The following is a 19,185-nucleotide window of genomic DNA, read 5'->3' as shown; positions in this document are numbered from 1 at the left end:
CAACTTTGAGCATCAAAAATTGTTTAGTCATCAAGGACAGTATCAGATGTTTATTAGGACACAAGAATTTCCTTACTGGCTTGGTTTTTCTAACGTGTTGAATATTGACCACAAGGGGGGAAAAATACTTCAAATATAAAAAAGATGTATAAACAGCCAGACAGGAATAAGTTATTTGTGCTTCTTTTTCTTCAGGCTTTCCTGAGGCTTTTGGCTTGGCTCAGCACTGCTCTCGGGTATAGCAGCCTGCCATGACAGCGGGTTCTTTCTGTACATCGGCCATGGAGGCAGGGTCAACTACAGTTAATGTAAAGAGATAGAAAACATAAGTTTTACAAGTTATGAGTGTTAATATGACACAGTTAAAATACAGGGGGGAAAAGGAACAGGAAAGACAGAAAACTCACCACACAGGAAATAGCAAATCCAGCCAAGACAATATACACTGTCCACCCAAACTGTTCAATGATCAGCCCATACACGAATCCTATCACCTAGACAGACAACACAGGGTGATACTTAGTCACGAGAAGTTAATACACTAATTTATCCAAAGCTATCGTGCATGGGTCATGATTAGTTACCGCTGAGATGAGGATTATTCCTTGGAAAATCTGTTCTGCCAGTTTCTGACCTTTATAATCCTGCAACAGGAAAACATTCATTTCCAGTAACACAAGTTAACAGCGTTAACAGCTAGTGTTGAAACTTGAATATTGCCTTGGTATGGCTTATATAATATATATATTTTTTACAATAGTATTGGGGGATAAACAGACAATAAAAACGTAATTTATCTTAATAATATTTTGGAGCTAAAGGACTTAACATGTGGTGAGTCTGCAATGAAAAGTAGACATTTTAGCTAGCAGCTGTTCCCCACCAGTACATTATGAACAACGTTAACGAAGATTGTGGCAAACAAAACAACGCAGCTCCATCTCAAACTGGCTAGTTGTCGCTTACCATGTGCGTGGGAATTGACTTGAATATAGACAGCATCTTTGCACTTAAGAAAACGAGCACATACACAGAACTCGGCTCAATCGGTTCCCGAGGCAGAACTACTTCCGGTTTCAAAAGGATACGTCGTCTTGCGAAGGACCCAATTTGAACGATGTACTACTCACTTATATACGAATTATAAATATCGTTTTAGATGTAACTAAAGACGATCTGACGCCCTGAATGCAAGGTTCTTGGATAATGGCTTTGAATTTGGTCAGATTTAAAAATAATGGGGACGCTTTCAACCCCGAAGCGTTTACGGAAGTCTTAGCTGACTGCCGGTCCGTATGTCGAAATATTATTTTTGTGGCTCTCGCAGTTTAACATTAAAACATTATTTTATATTTTTGTTCATTGAATTTTAAAATCAAATTAACACAAAACTCACAATAAGATCATCGTAACGATTAAGATTTCGTTTTAGGGTCATTTTATAATCAGGCACACGGTAGACAACTACTACTACGTACAATGTGGTTGCCGTTGAAGTTGTTGATGTTGAGTTGGCAGTTTGGCTGCAACGTGAATTCATGTCTCACCTGAAATTTCTCTTAGACTTTGACTGTTCTGTATAAATGTTAAATTAATCAGTGTGGACAGTTTAAAGACACCGGTCTGCATGAGTGTATTCATTGGGGCTCCTCGCAGCGGTGCAGTAGCGGCGCAGCAGCGGCTTGTCAGTTCCACCTCAGCCTCACCTCATTTACCTGCCAGGCACAGCACCGCTCAACGTTAAGACTTTTCTACATTGATTAGAAGCGGTGGAGGACGGATGAAGCCGTTGCCATGGCGATGAGGAGGGGTGAGTCTCTCGGTGAACTGGTTGCAACGTTTGCATTTCTGAAACAGATGTTCAATGGCTTATTCATTGTAAATGGAAAAACTGCACAAAATGAAAAGAGGCATACCGAGGCAACACTTGCATCCATTATTTCATAGAAAATCATTTCAGAAGTTTATTTTTGTGATTTGTGTAATGTCTGCTCTTTTGTTGTGTCTTTCAGTAAACGTGGTCATCCTTGTGCTGCTTGCTGTGGCCTTCCTGATCATAGTTCAGCGAAATCTCCTCAACCTCAGTGACTTTTTACACCAAGAAAACACATGTATGTCTAGTTTTGTTGAGATGGCATAACTTATTTTCTGCAAAGTCCTATACTTTGACGTAAACGTCTAATCACCGGGCAGATTCAGTGCATTCAAATGAGACCATTGTAAAACCCCAAACGTGTTCTCACGCAGATACTGGGGCGATTCTACCCTTCGAGTCTGAACTGTCCCCAGATGTCAGACTGGAGCCGGCGAGGAAGGGAGAAGAGATCCCTGTTCTCATCACTGCAGCTGAGGAGAGACTTGGTGGTGTGGTTGCTGCCATGAACAGCATCTACCAGAACACTAAAGCCAATGTCGTCTTCACCATAGTGACCCTGAATGACACAGTGGATCACCTAAAGTAAGACCTTAAAGCTGCACTGCTGCATGCCTATCATTATGTTGAACGAAACTAACAGCACCTCATTTTAAAATGTCATAATGTGTCTGGTGTATCGACAGATTGTGGCTGAGTGAAACAACGCTTAAAAATATCAAATATAAGATCATTATTTTCAACCGCGAGCTCCTTGTTGGGAAGCTAAGTAAAGATCCTCAGGTGCTGGAAGCTTCAAAACCGGTGAGAAAGCTGAATGTCCCTGAATAAATACCCACGCTGTTTATCTTATTTTCATTTTTTTGAAAACTTTGTTATGCACTCCATTTTTCAGCTGACCTTTGCACGATATTATCTGCCTTTATACATACCTGAGGCAGAGAAGGCCATCTATCTGGATGATGACATCATTGTGCAAGGTGAGACACTCCACCATTTATCAGAAAGTTATTTTTTTGCCTTCGAATTTAATGAACCACTGGTCACCAACCATGCGGGGCAATTTATATAACATTGAAACCCATGTCAGACTTTCTGTAGCTTATTAAATCAGAACTCCATTCATAAAACAAGCAGTTTTAAAAGTTGTTGGCTTGTCATCTCGTGTAAAGAAAGGAAAAAGCATGAAGGTTTGAAGGTTTATTAAATTCTGAATCAATGCAACAAGTAAAACCTAAATTTATACTTAAATCTGAGTCTCAATCAGAAGTTGGGCAGCACCCAGAGCAAAGAGAAGCAGCCACAGCAGAGCCAAAGCAGTGTTTCTTTTTTGTTGTTGTTTTGTTTTTAATTCGTAAGCAATCCAATAAAATACACCAAAGATTCTTCATGTTGCTTTTGGTCTCAGGGGATATTCAGGAGCTTTATGAAACCAACCTCAAACCGGGACACGCAGCTGCCTTCTCTGAAGACTGTGATTCTGCGTCTGCTAAGGGCATCGTTCGAGGGGCTGGAACTCAGGTGGGCAACTTCTTGTGTTTTCAGGTTTTGAAACGGCTGTCTCTCGGTGGGCGAATATCTAAATCGCACTTGTTTTAACAGAATAACTACATAGGTTTCCTGGACTTTAAGAAGGAGGCTATCAAAAAGCTCGGGATGAGGGCCAACACATGCTCATTCAATCCCGGGGTGATCATTGCCAACCTGACTGAGTGGAAGAACCTGAACATTACCGAGCAGCTGGAGCACTGGATGGAACTGAACACGCAGTGAGTGACTCCCACTGGTGGAACCAAATAGTCTGAATTAGTGCCATCTAGTGAGTAAAGTACTTCCTGACTGCTGCCTCCAACATAGGCTATTTAAAACTATACGAGTCCATCAGTCTGTGCTGTCATAATCCATCTCTCAGTCCTGCGTCCTCCTATGTTCTGCTGCGACGTCCATTGTTGTTTACTGCTGCACAATTGCATTCAGCGTCTAACTTACTGTAGCTGCACTCAAAAAGTAAAGAGTAGGACGCTCTTCACCAGCTTGCTCAGAGACTGCAGCGTATAAAGTTTTCTGCAAGTCAAGATTTAAACAATTTTGACAAAAGAAACAAGGGAATGAACAGGTACAAACTAAAATGTGCCAGTTTGTCCTTCCTGGGCTTCTGTTGAAGCAACATGGTGGGTCAGTACACCGGCACAGCTTCTTAAGTGGATATCAAAGACTATCATTTGAAACCAAACTCTTATTCTCTGTAATCCTTATTTTATGGCGATATTATCACCTATATTTTTATTTACTAATGGATTTATACATGTGACAGTTTTATTCAATTTCTGCCAAAATTTGAGCCAAGCCAAATACTTCTTTGTGACTCCAGGGAGGATCTGTACAGTAAGACCCTGGCAGAGAGTGTCACCACTCCCCCGCTCCTCATCGTTTTCTACAAACGTCACTCCGCCATCGACCCCATGTGGCATGTCCGGCACCTCGGTAAGTTTGGGTTCATTACGGACTGAACTAGCAAGAAACTGTCCAGTGAATAACTGCTCCAGACGAAGCTGACATACCATGATGTGTGTCTCAGACGCATCTGCTAGCGTGCAGATGTGAGACTGGTATTAGTCCTCTCATCTGAAGGCTACTGAGTGCAGCTACCTCCAACACTCTGTTTATTATCGTTGAGATGGAGGTGTCACATTTCTATAGTGACCCTACCAGATGGTAATTCCTCCTTGATTTTAATGTTTGTACTGTCACCAAATGAAAGTTTGACATTACTGATAGCCATGATGTCACAACATTTTTTTCCAGGCACTACGAGTGCAGGAAACCGCTACTCGTCACAGTTTGTGAAAGCTGCCAAACTCCTCCACTGGAACGGACACTATAAACCCTGGGGGAGATCGTCGTCCTTCACAGATGTGTGGGACAAATGGTTCATCCCAGACCCCACAGGAAAATTTCATCCAGTCAGAAGACACCCAGAGGACTGAAAAATGTGTTTGAGGAACATTGGAGCAGCCCCATCAGGACTGTGCCTCTTGATATCTCAGGAACAAACACGTGCACCCGAACAGCAAGTTCTGGTATCCTCTGGACGGTTCGACGCAGGTCCTCTGAGATTCACTTCTAACTATGGACACAATTTATCCTTTTTTTTTCTATTTCCAGATCATCGTATCGTTGCTCACATTTCCATAGCTGCGTTAGTGTAGAAACCTGCTTTGATGCTTCTGAATTATTCAAGTCCCAACTCTTTTCCTTTCTGACTCAGCAGCTTTCCATCAAAACGTTGAACCTGAAGTGTGCGACCTTAGTTGAACTGATGTATCAACACTCGTCTGCAGCGTGCCAAGTCCTCCTATGTTTACATGCAGCTTGATAATGGCTAACATGCTTCTGCAAGGATCATGTAGTTACCTCAGTCGCCCTGCGGATGCCTGATCTATTTACCTCAACCATTCTTCCTGTGGAGAACTAACCAGGTAATGTAGTTTAAAAAAAAGAGTCCCCATGTTTATGGTCTTCTAGTCATGTACGTTCAGAAACATTTCGTCCAGTTCAAATTAATTTTCCATGATGACTGTTACATTTCAGGCATGTAAATGGCTCCAGTTAATCTCAGTGAAGATAATGGTTCAGTCGTTGTCATCGCAGTTCGTCTCCTCCATGATTACTGTTGTAAACTAACACGGTAGTGCTGCCTCAGTGTTGTTTCTAAAGGCAGCATGCGGACCACTAAGCACACCACTCCTCTGCATTAAAGAACATGTTTGCACAATTTTTTTTTTTCCCATCGTCAGGACGTTTATACATTCACTTTGCTGGTGTGGCATCTTTTTGTATATTACATTAAATAAAGCTTAAATTTTTGTCGTTTAAGTGATTCGTTTTACTTTTACCCACCAGATAGGTAATGTGATCGTTATTGGGACACTGTCAAAGATATCTGGACCAATTTCAAATTCCTTAAGTTCACATGAATCGACTGACACAATGATTCAGCTTCTGACGATCTTATATTCTAAAAGCTAAATCTTTAATACAACGGTTTCTCCAAAACGTGGTCATTTTGATTAAATAAGTCGTGAATTTATTCTCACATCTTCAGATTCTCCATCCACCGCTCCTTGATGGGAGGTATGCGCTCACTTAGTGCTTTGGTTTTTTAAGTGTCTCAGTTGATTCTTACACTGAGCTGTCAAAAAGTTAAAAAAAAAAAGGACCCGTGTTCAGCAGAAAACTGTTAAAACATAAAAAGGCCGGAGGATGTTCTTGTAAGGACAAACAGAGGCTTTATTGAGTGTTTTACATATATAGAAGGTCTATATACACATTCTGTATGAGGACAACTTTACAAAAACCCTCTGGAAAGTTGAGCTCGGGACGGCTCACTGACATCTGGGAACTGTCACTGAATAAACTGGACCCAAGCTGCCAGAGCAGTCCTGACAAACATCAATGAATCAAATGGAGAGGTTTGTTCTCCTCCTGCAAACAGTCGTCGCGGAGCGAAGGAAGGGTTCAAACGACGGCCCTGACACCGTCAGCTAGTTGACCTCTCCGAGTGAGGTGATGATCAACTTGGCCTCTAACGAGGAGGAGCAGAGGGCACTCCAGCGGCGATGGGCTGCAGGTCCAGCAGACCACATGGACTCGGCCACCGGCTCAGAATCAGAGTGAAGCTAATTTATAGTCTGTGTTGAAGTCGTAGGCGTCGTCTGTAGCAGCTGCAGACAGGCTGATGGCAGTGGGGGCAGGCTGGAGCTGCACATGACTTGGATTTTCTGGGAAGACAAAAAAAAAAGATGAGTGCATGCAGGAGTTTAAAGAAATTTATCCAAAAATGTATGAGTTTACCTTTGAGTGACGCATCCTGTGGTTTCTCTGCTTCAGCTTTCAATTCCTCAGCAGTTTGATCAGGCTGGAAGAAGAGCAGGTGATTCAGTTAGAATCCTCCCACAAAGTCACAGCAACTTCGGTAAAAGTTCGTCAGCCAGCAGGATCAGAGTTGGATTAGAAGTCTTCACGAAAAAATCAAGACTTTCATTTTTGTCTTCATTTCCTACGGGGAGGTTAGACTGCTAGCATGATACTTTACGTGTGTATTGTCTGGTTAAGTTACCTCATCTTTCTTTTCTGCTTCTCTCTCCATGGATCCTCCCTCGACTTTGTTTTCAGGGGCGTTGCTAACAGCCAGTATGCCGGCGGTGGGACCTTTGGAAACGAAGCTTATACTGCCGGTCTGGTTGGGGAATTTAACACCTACATGAGGCAAAAACTGGGGTCAGCAACACAAGTGACTTACAGTAATACTTGTTCTCAGGCGGTGTGTAGATTAGAGCGGACCGAAGCGGTGAGGTACGATGTTACACGTTCACTGCTGCACCACAGCACCACAACTGATTGGAATAATCAGCTGAAGTTTGCTCACCAAGATTCCTCTGTGGTGCTCTTCACATTTCTAGCTCATTAGAAGGCGTCTCCACTTTTGAAGAGTTTCCAGCCAGCATGTTTGTCACAAAAAGGTTCATGAACCTTTCCATCACCCCCCCCCGCAACTAATTAAAAAAAAACCATGCATTGATGATAATTTACTGTGGTGGTTGTCATGGAAACAAAGCCGTGGGTGAGCAGGAAGAGATTTGATTGCTCTGATTCTGGTTTGTGTGTAGACCAGAAAAGACAAATATCAAATTTATTTTAAAAGCAACAAGACAGTTGGATGAAAAATCAAAAAAATAGATTAAAAAGACAACTACTTAGAAGAGCTGAACGGCTGTACCTCTGAGAGTGCGCTCATTGCCTGCCTTCAGTTTGTTAAGATCCCAGCCCTTCTGCATCTGCGTGACCACAGACTTAGACAGGTGTGCGGGGAGCCTGTGGTTGTCTGGAGCCTTGCAGTGGTAGCTCATCTTGGGTCTGAGGGAGACACAAAACATCGACAGACTTCTGTCACTCCAAAAAAATTCAACCTGACACCAGAGAAAAGCCTTCTATAAAGAGATCTGAATGTGTTCATGTAATGACAGCTTGGCACGGTGCTCGGATCAGAGTTGGATTAGGAGTCTTCACTGAGATCCAGAAATCTATTTTGTCTTCATTTCCTCACTGATGCACCACAGCTGCACCCCCCCCCCCACCTCAACCCACCCTTTCCCCTGGGAAGTTTCCTCACCCCGTCCAATCATCCAGAAACACCTTGGCTGCTTGCTCCGTGTTTGGGACGCCACCTTTTTTTAGATAGCCGCGCTTTTTGGCAAAGCAGGTGAGGAACTCCAGAGAATTTCTGTAGTTGGGGACATTGTACTGGAGCATGACCTGTAACCATGGGAACAGATTCACTAAAAAAAAAACCCACCACATCAAACTCATACCAGCCAACCTGACCTCTTCTTGTGATTGGACTCTCCCTACCTGCATGTCATTACACTGCTTGAGCAGAGTCCGGACCGCCTCCAGCACACTTTCCTGGCCCTCCTCCACCTGCAGGCTCCTCAGAGCCATCGAGGCTGGCGGGTTGGATGGTGAGGCCAGGATTCCTGGGCTGTCTAGTAGCTTCACATTCTTCAAAATGTAGACCTCCTGCATGGATCTAGGAGTGACAACATGTGACCATGGTGAGAACTGTTTCCTCCCTGGGAGCAATACTTCAGATTCAAATGCTAATTATAAGAAGACCTAATAACCACAGCAAAAAAAAAAAGCAAAACATAAACAAAAAGCACACAAATATGTAAGATTAAAGTGATTAACAGTGGATTTGGCTTCATATGCAATGTAACATCTATATTTTTATTATCAGTGACGACTCACTTTGTGATGCCTCTCTTGACTCCAGCATTACATGCCAGGATTCCCTTCAGACTGTTGATGAGGCTGCTCTTTCCCACATTGGGGAACCCTGGAGGGTGGAAGGAGATCTATGTCAGACCCGAGTGATTAGACAGACAAGCCAGAGACATAAAACCTTTGGCCACAACCCTCACTGGCACAGATATTTGGGTAATTGTGTTCTCACCGACTACGCCAACTTTGAGGGAAGCTTCACTCGGTAGGTTAGCAGCATAACTTGCAAGTAGCTCAGTGAGACAAGTGCTGCCAAAGCAGGTTGCTCCTCTGGATCGGTCCAGGATCTCATTGGACGGCACTATCCTGCTCTTCTTTGCTCGCTGGGGAAGGAAGTACCACAAAATTAAATGGACTTTCATGTGCCGCTCACGTGTACAGGCGCATGACCAGGAAACATATTTTGTTATGTTCACAAACACACAATCAGCTTTGCAGACTGCAGAGCAGCTTCGTTGAGTGCTTTGCGCGTTACTGTTGGAGGTTCTAACCAGTTCTAAGCAGCACAAGAAGCTGCTCGACCTTCTCAGTCCTCCGTGAACACTGATGCAAAGACAAGCCTAGCGAATCCGACCTCACGACTGTTTCAGAGCAACCAGGCACTTTTATACCTTCATGCAACAGTATGACACGAATGTACCTGACATCCAAAGAGGGAAAAACTAATTAAGAGGAATGCAAAAGTTAGAGCTGCATACATTATTTAGTTCTTCCGTTCCCCATTGTGCATATTATTTTGATTAATTGCTTTCTGGACTTGTACACACCTTTATCTTTTAAAGCTCATTAGCACAGGACTGGTATTGGCTGGGGAGCTCCACCAATGTGTAGTAATTGTCATAATCCCTTGTTTGTCTTTAATGACTGATTAACATTTAACAAAACAGAGGCTTGTACAATGTTAGTTCTGCTCCAAACAACACTCCCATCTGTTGGAGTTACTGATCCACTAACCAGAGCTGCTCTGAGACTCAAGTCTCCCTTCAGGGGTTTTGGGCTGATAAGGAATGGACGGGGGGGGGGGGGGGGGAACGGGGACTGAAACTCTGACTGTGAAATAATTCCGACATTCAAAAAACCTTCACATCAAAATGTACTCACAGCACCAACAGTAAAAGTTCCTAGCGGCTCATTCAGGATAGGATGGTACTGTATCATGAACTGATCCTGGGACCAGCATCCGACACATAAGCTTGAACTCAGTGTTCATATTAAATATATTTGGTAAGCTTAAATATTTGTTGATCACTAACAAAAGTGTACTGTTACTTACCACTGTTTTACACTGGAGCTGTGTTGATGCTTTGAACGCCACGACTGGAAACTCTCGCTGTAAACACTGTATCCACTTCTCTACGTTTGATCTTGGTACCAGATCTAGAAGTACACATACATGACTTAACATGCAGACGGTCCATTTTGCTTCTCCAATTGTAGACCACAAACCCATGGAAACTTCTCAGGTCTATTTACCTATTTTGGTTAAAACAAAAAGCAGTTTCTTGTTGCCTTCCCTCTGCAGCACTGCCTCCTCCAGCTGGGGACATCTGCACCCGAGAGGATCCCGAGCATCGAGTACTTCTATCACAACATCAGACGCATCAATTATCTGAGGAGAAGAGAAGCAGATCGAGGTTTGTAAATACAGCTATGTCTTTAAAGAATAAAACAAATGCTAGGACTGTCATATTACCTTGTTTATTTCAGAGCAAAGAAACTCTTTGGAGTTCTTGTCTGGAGCAGTCCTTTTCTCTGTATGCTTCCCAACCTCATCCTGCCAATCAGATGCAAAAATATCAAAATGTGAATTCATAACATGCTGATTTGATCTGTGACTTCCATGCTGCCTTATACCTGTCGAGCTTTCTTGGCTTTGGGTTCTGTCTTATCAGCAGCAGCCTCCTTTTCCTTTTTCCTCTTCTGGGCTCGCTCCTCTTTCAGGGCTTGTCTCTTTCTCTCCTTTTCCTCTTCAATCTGACACAAAAAAAAATTGAATGACAGACTGCTACAATCTTGAGAACTGCAGGTCAGATTAGATGGTTTAAAAAAGAAAAAAAGAATCAGCACACTGTTGCAGCCAGGGGAGTGCTAACCTGCAGCCTCCTCTGCTCTGCCTCCCTGAGAACCTCCTCCTTGAAGGGAGCACTGCTGGGCACTCCTGGATCCTTCTTCACTCGTTTGCTCAACCCCTTTTTCTTCGCCTCCTTCCTTACCTTTCTGTGGTGCTCACGGACCTAAAAAAAACACACACCCAACAGTCAATTTAGGACCTTTACAAGTAGCAAGCCAGCAAGAAGTTAGCAGTAGCAGCCTCTTATTTGGCACACAGGCCTCCGTGACATATTAAACTTAAATATTTGCCTGTATTTGATAACCAGTCATTCACAACACTTACTTTCTTTTGTATTTTATAACGTTTGGAACATGACACACGTTTGCTTGCTTTCTTCAGCTCTGGGAACAAAAGGAGAGTAAAACAGATCAACGTTGCAGGCAAAGGTGAAGCTAACGCAGCGTTAAAGTTCAAGCTAACGGAGAATGACAACTGCTTCTAAGAGCATGAGCCGCTTGTCGAAATAAAGCTAAACATCGAGCCTTACATTATAATGTCAATGATCAATCTATTTATGGAAAGTCGCCATACAAGTTTTACTTACTTGGTCGTTTCATCGTGCTGGCTCGGACGCGCAAATGTGACTACAGCTCTCGCACGTGGAGGAGTGCGAGTATTGTATACGTCATTTCCGCTTTAACCAGCGCAGAGTTGCTTTCCGCCACCTGCTGCACAGGAGGGTCACCTGTCATTATTCTGACAACGTTGAATACAGTGTACTATTACCAGTTCAACTATTACTACTATCACTACTACTAAAACTACTCGTGATACTAATAGTAATTATTATAATAACCAATACAGAACATTTCAAACACAGAGAGTGCTCTGCAGCGTCATTAATTCAGGAGGTAATCATTCCATAAATGGCAATGGCATAAAAGCCAGCAATAACAACATTTCAAATTCATCAGATAAAAACTACTTTTTAAAAAAGCGTGTTTTAAAACAGAAAGAAGAACTAGAGTTAGCCTACATGATCTGTGCAGTCAGGGTTTAAAACCTTAATAGTTTATAGAGTGGGTTAAGACTCGATGGAGGTCTGTTCTCACGTGACTTGCTGCTAGTGAATCATTTTCTTAATCCAACACTGAGTCACGAGACATAAACTCATCCTTTCATCAGAAATTAACCGAAAAAAGCTTGTGTGTGTTTTTTTTTTAAGTTGAATACAAAATGTTTATAATTGAATGATTAAAAAATGTGTATTATATTATTAGATAACACATTTTATTTTAATGTGTAAAAACGTTGGTATGTTGATTTGCAATATATATTGAAATAATATTGCCTTCTACCTTTTCATCAAAACCAGATGTTGAGCCGTTAGATTCTGATCGATGTAATCCCAATTTCCCATTAGACCCAAATTTGATCTCTTTAATGATCTCCAACAATCATGGGTTTGATGGTAAATCCTCAGGGGAAATCTGGAGCCTGTTGAAGACGCATGTTGAAGAAGAAGAAGAAGAAGAAGAAGAAGAAGAAGAAGAAGAAGAAGAAACTACTCCGGGTCACGTGATTGGGTAGAGCATCTTTTTGGTCCATTTTGAAGGATAGCGAGAGCTCTGAGGCACAGAAGACAATGACCAAATTACAGTTTTTAAACGTCTTTTTAACTGAGCGGCTCATGCTTGCTGCACAAGAAATCTACAAGTCTGTGGAGGACACGATCTTGGAGTACCAGGAGGAGATAGCGATCAGAGAGAGGGAGAACGACCATCTGAGACGAAGGCTGCGAGATGCTGGAATTGAAATATGGCCAGGTTAGCTCGAGTGAAAGCTAACGGTGGAGTCTCTCCTCATTGTGTCCTATTAACTGAATGCGTGGAGTGGTTTTGAGGGGTGAACATTAAGTTTCAAACCACAGGCCGAATGAAGAACACAAATTAAAGGCTTCAAATAGTGCACATACACTTCCAGTCCAGTGAACTTTGGCCGCTAGCGAGCTAGCTGACGTAAGCAGCTGCTGCTGTGAAGCGGCTAGCGCTAGCAACCTTTGTTCGTTGGCTAACTAGCTACATTAGCCCACACTGAGGTTAGCACTCGGTTGAGCGTGAGTTCTTGAGTTAAACAGTCATTGTATGAAAAAATGTTTTGATATGTGAGTTCTGCATTCTGTCGCAGGGTATAATTGTGCCAAAGTCTAGTAAAACTAAATTTTACAACATTAACTCGACCCCAAACTGCTTCCAAAGTGACGCCATCTGTGCCATTAATCATTTTTGTATGGGCAGTCATGCCTTCTCCGCGTCATTCAACCTTTAGCGCTCTTATTTTCACTTTATATTGGTGTTTCCTCAGTTGGCATTGTCCACAGTTCCCAGTTAGAGCCTCTGTGAATTCTACTTTAAGGACCAAAGGGATTCATAACACACATTCTAATGTGCATGGGATGCGTCAAGTGTCTAGGATTTTCCTGATGTTTGCAGTAAAAGTGACAAAAACATGTATAATGATAAAAACAAACAACTGCCTCTTCCTTCTTCTCTACCTTCGTTTTAAAGCAACACTTAAACTAAAAAGTATCCAGAACAGGTGTTGCTTTGCATGGTGTTGCCAAACTGGATAAGTATGGATTATACAAGATGACGCACTTTAGGATTTGTGAAGAGACATACTGGGTGTTAAATTGTTTATGTTTAAATGTGTCCCTGTTGAAATTCAATACACCAATTAGCTAATAGTTTCATCTCAGCATTTTCTTCCTGTTTGGTTTTCAGATCGTCCGTCAATGGCGCTGTTAGAAGAGGAGGATGGTGAGCATCCACGACGTGAGTGGAGTCCCAGCATGGGCCATGAAGAACGTATTCCTATCCAGATCAAGGATAAAAGAGATTTGCGAGCCAGCCAAACAGATGATCAACTTCGTGGGCACGGTTCCTGCAGCACACCAGAGAACATGTTCTCCTCCCCTCGTGTTGGAAACGAATATCCCCAGGATGGCCCTCACACATCCAGTCTTCCTCAGAGTCAAGGCGTGGAGAACAGGGAGAGGGATCCTGGATCTCGAGGCTCTTCTAGGCACGTGAAGGCGGAGAGTGGAACAGGCCACAGAGGCTCTACTTCTTCCAATAGTGGTGCTCAGCCGCTTGCACCAGTCAACCCGAACTGCTCAAATGAGAACAACATAGACATTATCGGGGTGGAGAATGGAGGACAGATGGTTGGTGGAAAGGGAACAGGAACTGGGGCGAACAGAGGACAAGCTTCTCACATGCGTAACCAAGCAGCCAACGCTGTTGACTGTCCCCACCAAAAATCCCCCCTGCAACAGGGACACATGTCATCCTTCTGCTGCAAGGTTTGTGGCGAAGCATTTAGCCACATTGGCCACTTGCATGTGCATGTGCAAGTGCATACACGGGAAAAGCCTTACCGCTGTGGTGTATGTGGGAAGTGCTGCAGCTCCTCGGGCAGATTGCAGGAGCATCAGCGCAGCCACACAGGTGAAAAACCGTTCCGTTGCCAGATTTGTGGGAAGGGCTTCACACAGATGGCTCACCTGAAGGTCCACATGAGGATCCACACAGGGGAGAAGCCTTACAGCTGCCCCGTGTGTGGCAAGTGCTTCAGCCGCTCTGACAAAATAAAGAGGCATCTCCAGACCCACAGCCGCGAGGGAACATACTTCTCAGGGCAATGATGCAAGTGCGTTGTTGATCACGTGAATCATATTGATGTGGGAATTGTTTTTTGTTTTGTTTTGTTATTTTTTACAAAAAGCTAAAATCGCTGCCATTAAGACAAATTCTTTTTCTTCCTACTTTTCAAGAGACAAACACTTAGAGCAATTTTTTTAATCTAACCTAATATTTCTCCACGCCATAGTCCCTCAATAGAATTTATATTAGCCAGTTTAGTATGTCATTTACATCATTTTGTACTTGTCGCTGAGAATTAAATCTCTTGAGATGCAATTTGAGTTATTAGTTAGCCTTCCTCAATTACTTAGCCTTCCCGTAGTCACATTAGCATGATGATGAAGTCTTCCGCACATGCCTTGAAACTGAGGTGCGTTAAGAAATGCAACAGTGTACAGCACTTACACATGAACCTTTGAGTGAAAAATTTGCCGGTCTGGAATTAATCTAGAACAGGGGTCAGAGTACTCATGCAATAATATTTTCTCATTTAAAAATTTCCTGAACCGAAAGAATCAACAAAGCCTGCGTAGCCCCGTTCAGACCTGCAGTAACGTGCCCTGAGTGATCCGATCACAAGCAGACAGCTCCTCATTTGGCATTCGAACACAATTCCGCACTTGTCTTCAGTGACCACTTATGAGCAGATCTGGCTTATTTATTACAGATGACTCATGTATATTTGCTCAAATTGCGTGAAACATTCACATCTGGTTTATTTTTGTTGCGAGTCGTGTCGACCAAAATATCTCTTCATTCTGATCGCTGACGCTTTAATTCCTTTGAAGTACCTAGTCTTGTTTGGATGATCTGGATGATGGTAATTTGGTTGATTGCAGTGACGGAGACTAACTGACAGATTAGCTGAATTGACTTCTCTGTGCGTAGTTGGTTAGAAATTTAACAGAAATCATAATTCAGACTGAGTCTACCCATTGGTGTTCTCCAGGCAAACTAAATCGCCGAAGATAATGTGCCGATGATGCGTCTCGATTGAAACAATCCGATGATTTGCTGGTCCAGGACATGTTTGCGTTCACACTGCTATAAGAATGTGGTCACTATGAGCAGATCTCATCATGTCCTGAGCAGATGTCCATTTGTCATCACTGGGAACGTGGCAGTGCAGGTCTGAGCAGAGTCTGTATTACCTAAATCCAACACCGCTGTAGTTGTTTACATTTAAAAATGACCTTTATGGCCGTAAGTAGTCCATGACCTGGCATTGGACGGGTGAAACTCCTCCATAAACTGTGGACTTGTGTTGTTGGGCGCTTGGCTCGGTCACGATGTCGACCGTGTTTCTGGCACGTGCTGTTACATTGTTGCACAGCTAAATACTGCCATCGTACATCGTCCAGTGCTTCATGTTGTCGATTGAAATGTGGAGAACTCTATTCTTGGACCACTCCAGCATTTTGTGAAATAATGTGAGATTCTGTAAAATACCACTAGTCTCAATCTGCCATGCATTTAGAAGTTTTGCACTTTTTTTAATCTGTCCTTCTGACAATGCAGGAATTCTCTCCAACAGGGCCGTTAACAGTATTAGCTGAACCTGTCTGTTGTTTTTCAGGGGTCTCAACCTGTTCACATCCCACTCTAGTGATGGCTGGTTGATCATTAGGTACTTCCTCAGCACACCATGGACTGACTCCCCTGAGCAATAGACCCTGCAGTTACTTTCTCCTCTCAGGACTAATGCTGCATTCATGACACCGGGGTATACGGGAATACCAACTTGGAACAGCTCTTTCAACGATCGCAAACTCAGGGTTTGCATTTGAATCTGTCGAAGTAAACACGGAAATAATTTGCATCAATGTCTCGCACAAACTCTAAACAAATTTGAAGAAGTCTCATGCCAAGTCCTGCCAAAGTTTTACTCCGTGAGTGTGATGATTGCAGCATGAGACAACTTCAGCACATCTTCATGGCTGACCTGCAGCCACTCACCCCTACTACTTCTGGGACAATGTTGCTTCCCCTACATACACACACACACACACACACACTTTCGTGTACAGTGTTGTATCATTGCATATTAAATGTTATTTTTTAATAAAGTAGTAATTGAGTATCGATTGTATAACTGTCTTCTGGTATGTCTTAACATTTTTTTTGTCTTCAAAGATTAAAATATGATATTTAGTGTGCTTTAAGTGAATATGGAATGTTTCGAGGATCCCTGAAACGAACCACCATTCATTTTGCCCAACAAAAACCTCAAATGTCAGCATGTATCCGAAGTGCATTACAGTACATTAAGTTCTCGACCTTTTTTATGCATCTTTATAGACCCAAGTTCACTGTGCCTGCTCTAGTTGCACTTTCTTCTTAATTTCCAAGTAATTTAAACGATGACCTGAGTCTCCACACTAAAATTAAGCCTTTTGAGGCCCCAGGGACTCCTTAACTGAGTGCAGACAGTCCATTTGTCTTGAAAATCCTTGAGAAAAGCTGATTTACAGATGTTATTGGGGAAAATACAGCCCGGATTTAGAGTGCTTCATAGCACAAAGGGCAATGGTAAAGTAACAAATGACCCAATTAGGCTGGATAAAGGGCTCGTCTCCATGCTTGTCTTCACGCTGCATTCAACACTAGTGACCGTTACATCCTATTACAGAGAACTGAAGATTTAATTGGCATCAAAGGAACAGCACTGGGCTTGTTTGAGACCTGTTGGGCAGATTTTTTTTTAAACTTTATGTACCTTAAGGTTAGCAAATTTACATAAAGTTTGATCCGTTCACCTTGGAAATACATCCCCCCCCAAAAAAACTATACACGTATACCCATAAAAATGGTAATTTTACCTCCCTCTTTGGAAAATATGCGACTACGTTGATAAATCTATGAGGAGTGTGAACGTTTGTCCTCCAGGATTTCAATCAGCATTTTCCCCAAACGCTCGCTAACGAGCAAAGTTTGTGTTTATGTGTATTGTACATTAATACATCACCTGATTAACATATAACACAAATTTCACTACAGGACTACAGGACATCACAGTGTGTGTGTGTGTGTGTGTGTGTGGGGGGGGGGAGAATAAGAAATAAAATGATGGCACTGAAATGGGACATTTTGAAAACACAGCTTTACTGCATTCAAGCAAATTAAATTAAATTAAAATTATGTCCAAATTTGGCAAAAAATAAATAAAAAATCCCACTCTTATTCAAACCATTTTCAATTTTTCATCATGCGTCCTCCAGAGTGTGTCAACGTCAAGTCCACCGGAGGGACCGAGCCACCGTGTTTTACTTTGTAGTAACAGATATACAACACCTGGTGGGGTAGTGTCCCTGTTGGTGTTTCCTGAAGTGAATTCAGAGTCAACGAAGACAACTACATTTACTCTTGTAGTTGCAGATAATTAAAAAGTTGTAAACTCAAATTTACATTTGTCATCACTAAAAATTCTTGTTGTCCACATGTAGTAAATCTCGTCTTTGGGTTACGGTGTAAAGTTTATGTACAGTTTTTCTAGACATTTTGGTGCGTGCTATTTGAACACAGCAGTGCGCTGCTTCAGTGTCTCGTAGTACGGAGCGTAACAAGGCTGAGCGGCAGTTCATCAAACACGACATCTTCATGAGCTGTTAAGAAAACTTTTTCATTCTTGTCATCTGCATCACAGTCACCATAACTTGCTCTGTTAGACTGCAAGCGATGAATGCTGAGACCAATTACAAGAGGACATTCTTCATTCTGAGCTCACACACTCACTGATCTGTGGTCAGATGCTCACACATCCCCTAAAACTGCCCCGTGTCCAGTGAGAAGAAGCTGGAGGAAGATTTCATTTGTATGTGTCTTGTCACTGACACAAAGTCACAAGTGGTTTAAATCCTCCTCCTCAGGTAATGTAACAGGGTGTTAGTCCATGCAGGGCACTGACTGTTTGACCAGGATTTTAAAATGAACACAGATTCATATAATAGGGAGCAAATGCACCAACGCGTCAATTGGTGCATAGTTAAAAGCCAGCCCGCTGCATTTTGGACCGTTTTCAGTAGGTTAATAGCCTATCCCAGCAGCTTTCAGGTGAGAGGCGGGGTTCACCCTGGACAGGTCACCAGTCCATCACAGGACCAACACATAGAGACAGACAACCATTCACACTCACAGTCACACCTACAGTCAATTTAGAGTATCAATCAGCCTCGTCCTCTCTTGATGTCTTTGGACTGTGGGAGGAAGCTGGAGTACCAGAGAGAACCCACACAGGAACAGGGAGAACATGTGACTCCACACAGAGAGATCCTGTGATGGAGCCAGGACTCGAACCTGGAACCTTCTTGCTGTGAGGTGACAGTGCTGACCACTGCACCACCGTGCCGCCCTTACAATTTCAGATAATTTCAGACAACAATAGTGAAATGGAATAAAAAGTTGTGTGTCTTCTACCTCTCTGTCTGTACTGATTTGGAGTGCCTATCGGTCACATGACATGGAAGCTATAAAAAACTGGCATATTTAACATCATGAAAATTAGATTTTGCTATAAAATATTCGTATAAACTATAGGAGTCAATAAAATACGGTCAAATATGGGGTGTGTTTCTGGTCTGGTCTATACCTAACACCCATTTGGAATCTTAGGTCTAATGACATTGAAGCTATTGGACAAAACACAAAACAATCAATAGTCCCCAGAAAACACAATCTACCCTCAGAGATATGAATGAGTGCTGGATCCTCAAACA

At 42.6% G+C, this 19,185-nt stretch overlaps 4 protein-coding genes and 2 non-coding genes across 8 annotated transcripts; 2 read left to right on the top strand and 4 right to left on the bottom strand.

Annotated features, from left to right (window-relative positions):
* Window positions 1-35: 35 nt before the first annotated feature.
* Window positions 36-1,256, bottom strand: spcs1 (signal peptidase complex subunit 1). The gene is made up of 4 exons (XM_086198914.1): window positions 967-1,256; window positions 585-644; window positions 408-494; window positions 36-297 (listed from the first exon to the last, which is right to left on the bottom strand). Exons 1-4 carry the CDS (start codon window positions 1,000-1,002, stop codon window positions 172-174), a joined length of 309 nt encoding a protein of 102 aa, XP_086055040.1. The 5' UTR covers window positions 1,003-1,256; the 3' UTR covers window positions 36-171.
* A 206-nt stretch (window positions 1,257-1,462) lies between these two features.
* Window positions 1,463-5,743, top strand: glt8d1 (glycosyltransferase 8 domain containing 1). The gene is made up of 9 exons (XM_086198913.1): window positions 1,463-1,810; window positions 2,013-2,111; window positions 2,248-2,458; window positions 2,560-2,677; window positions 2,769-2,853; window positions 3,282-3,394; window positions 3,476-3,642; window positions 4,245-4,357; window positions 4,679-5,743. The coding sequence occupies exons 1-9, from the start codon at window positions 1,795-1,797 to the stop codon at window positions 4,858-4,860; spliced, it is 1,104 nt and encodes a 367-aa protein (XP_086055039.1). The 5' UTR covers window positions 1,463-1,794; the 3' UTR covers window positions 4,861-5,743.
* A 401-nt stretch (window positions 5,744-6,144) lies between these two features.
* Window positions 6,145-11,472, bottom strand: gnl3 (G protein nucleolar 3). The gene is made up of 15 exons (XM_086198908.1): window positions 11,374-11,472; window positions 11,112-11,170; window positions 10,810-10,950; window positions 10,571-10,690; window positions 10,410-10,490; window positions 10,190-10,325; window positions 9,990-10,093; window positions 8,889-9,039; window positions 8,684-8,771; window positions 8,285-8,462; window positions 8,046-8,188; window positions 7,653-7,789; window positions 6,993-7,132; window positions 6,728-6,791; window positions 6,145-6,654 (listed from the first exon to the last, which is right to left on the bottom strand). Exons 1-15 carry the CDS (start codon window positions 11,384-11,386, stop codon window positions 6,542-6,544), a joined length of 1,668 nt encoding a protein of 555 aa, XP_086055034.1. The 5' UTR covers window positions 11,387-11,472; the 3' UTR covers window positions 6,145-6,541.
* Window positions 7,905-7,976, bottom strand: LOC147267835 (small nucleolar RNA SNORD19). The gene has a single exon (XR_015112339.1). It is a non-coding gene; the product is annotated as a small nucleolar RNA SNORD19 (small nucleolar RNA).
* Window positions 9,122-9,253, bottom strand: LOC147267834 (small nucleolar RNA SNORA47). The gene has a single exon (XR_015112346.1). It is a non-coding gene; the product is annotated as a small nucleolar RNA SNORA47 (small nucleolar RNA).
* Window positions 11,473-12,192: 720 nt separating the features above from the next.
* LOC147267832 (uncharacterized) lies at window positions 12,193-16,551 on the top strand. 3 transcript variants are annotated; one of them, XM_086198911.1, is made up of 3 exons: window positions 12,193-12,595; window positions 13,553-14,278; window positions 16,050-16,551. In XM_086198911.1, the coding sequence occupies exons 1-3, from the start codon at window positions 12,415-12,417 to the stop codon at window positions 16,091-16,093; spliced, it is 951 nt and encodes a 316-aa protein (XP_086055037.1). In that variant the 5' UTR covers window positions 12,193-12,414; the 3' UTR covers window positions 16,094-16,551. The 3 variants fall into 3 exon arrangements, with proteins under 3 accessions (XP_086055037.1, XP_086055036.1, XP_086055035.1); XM_086198910.1 differs by having other exon boundaries at window positions 12,194-12,595; window positions 13,553-14,480; XM_086198909.1 differs by having other exon boundaries at window positions 12,196-12,595; window positions 13,553-16,551.
* Window positions 16,552-19,185: the final 2,634 nt, after the last annotated feature.

The sequence above is a fragment of the Aulostomus chinensis genome, chromosome 3 (genome assembly GCF_037954235.1).
Source record: "Aulostomus chinensis isolate RoL2024-O1b breed Wild chromosome 3, RoL_Achi_v1.0, whole genome shotgun sequence".
Taxonomy (NCBI): Eukaryota; Metazoa; Chordata; class Actinopteri; order Syngnathiformes; family Aulostomidae; genus Aulostomus; species Aulostomus chinensis.
The sequence above is the reverse complement of the archived record's forward strand: the minus strand, read 5'-3'. Positions and strand labels throughout refer to the sequence as shown.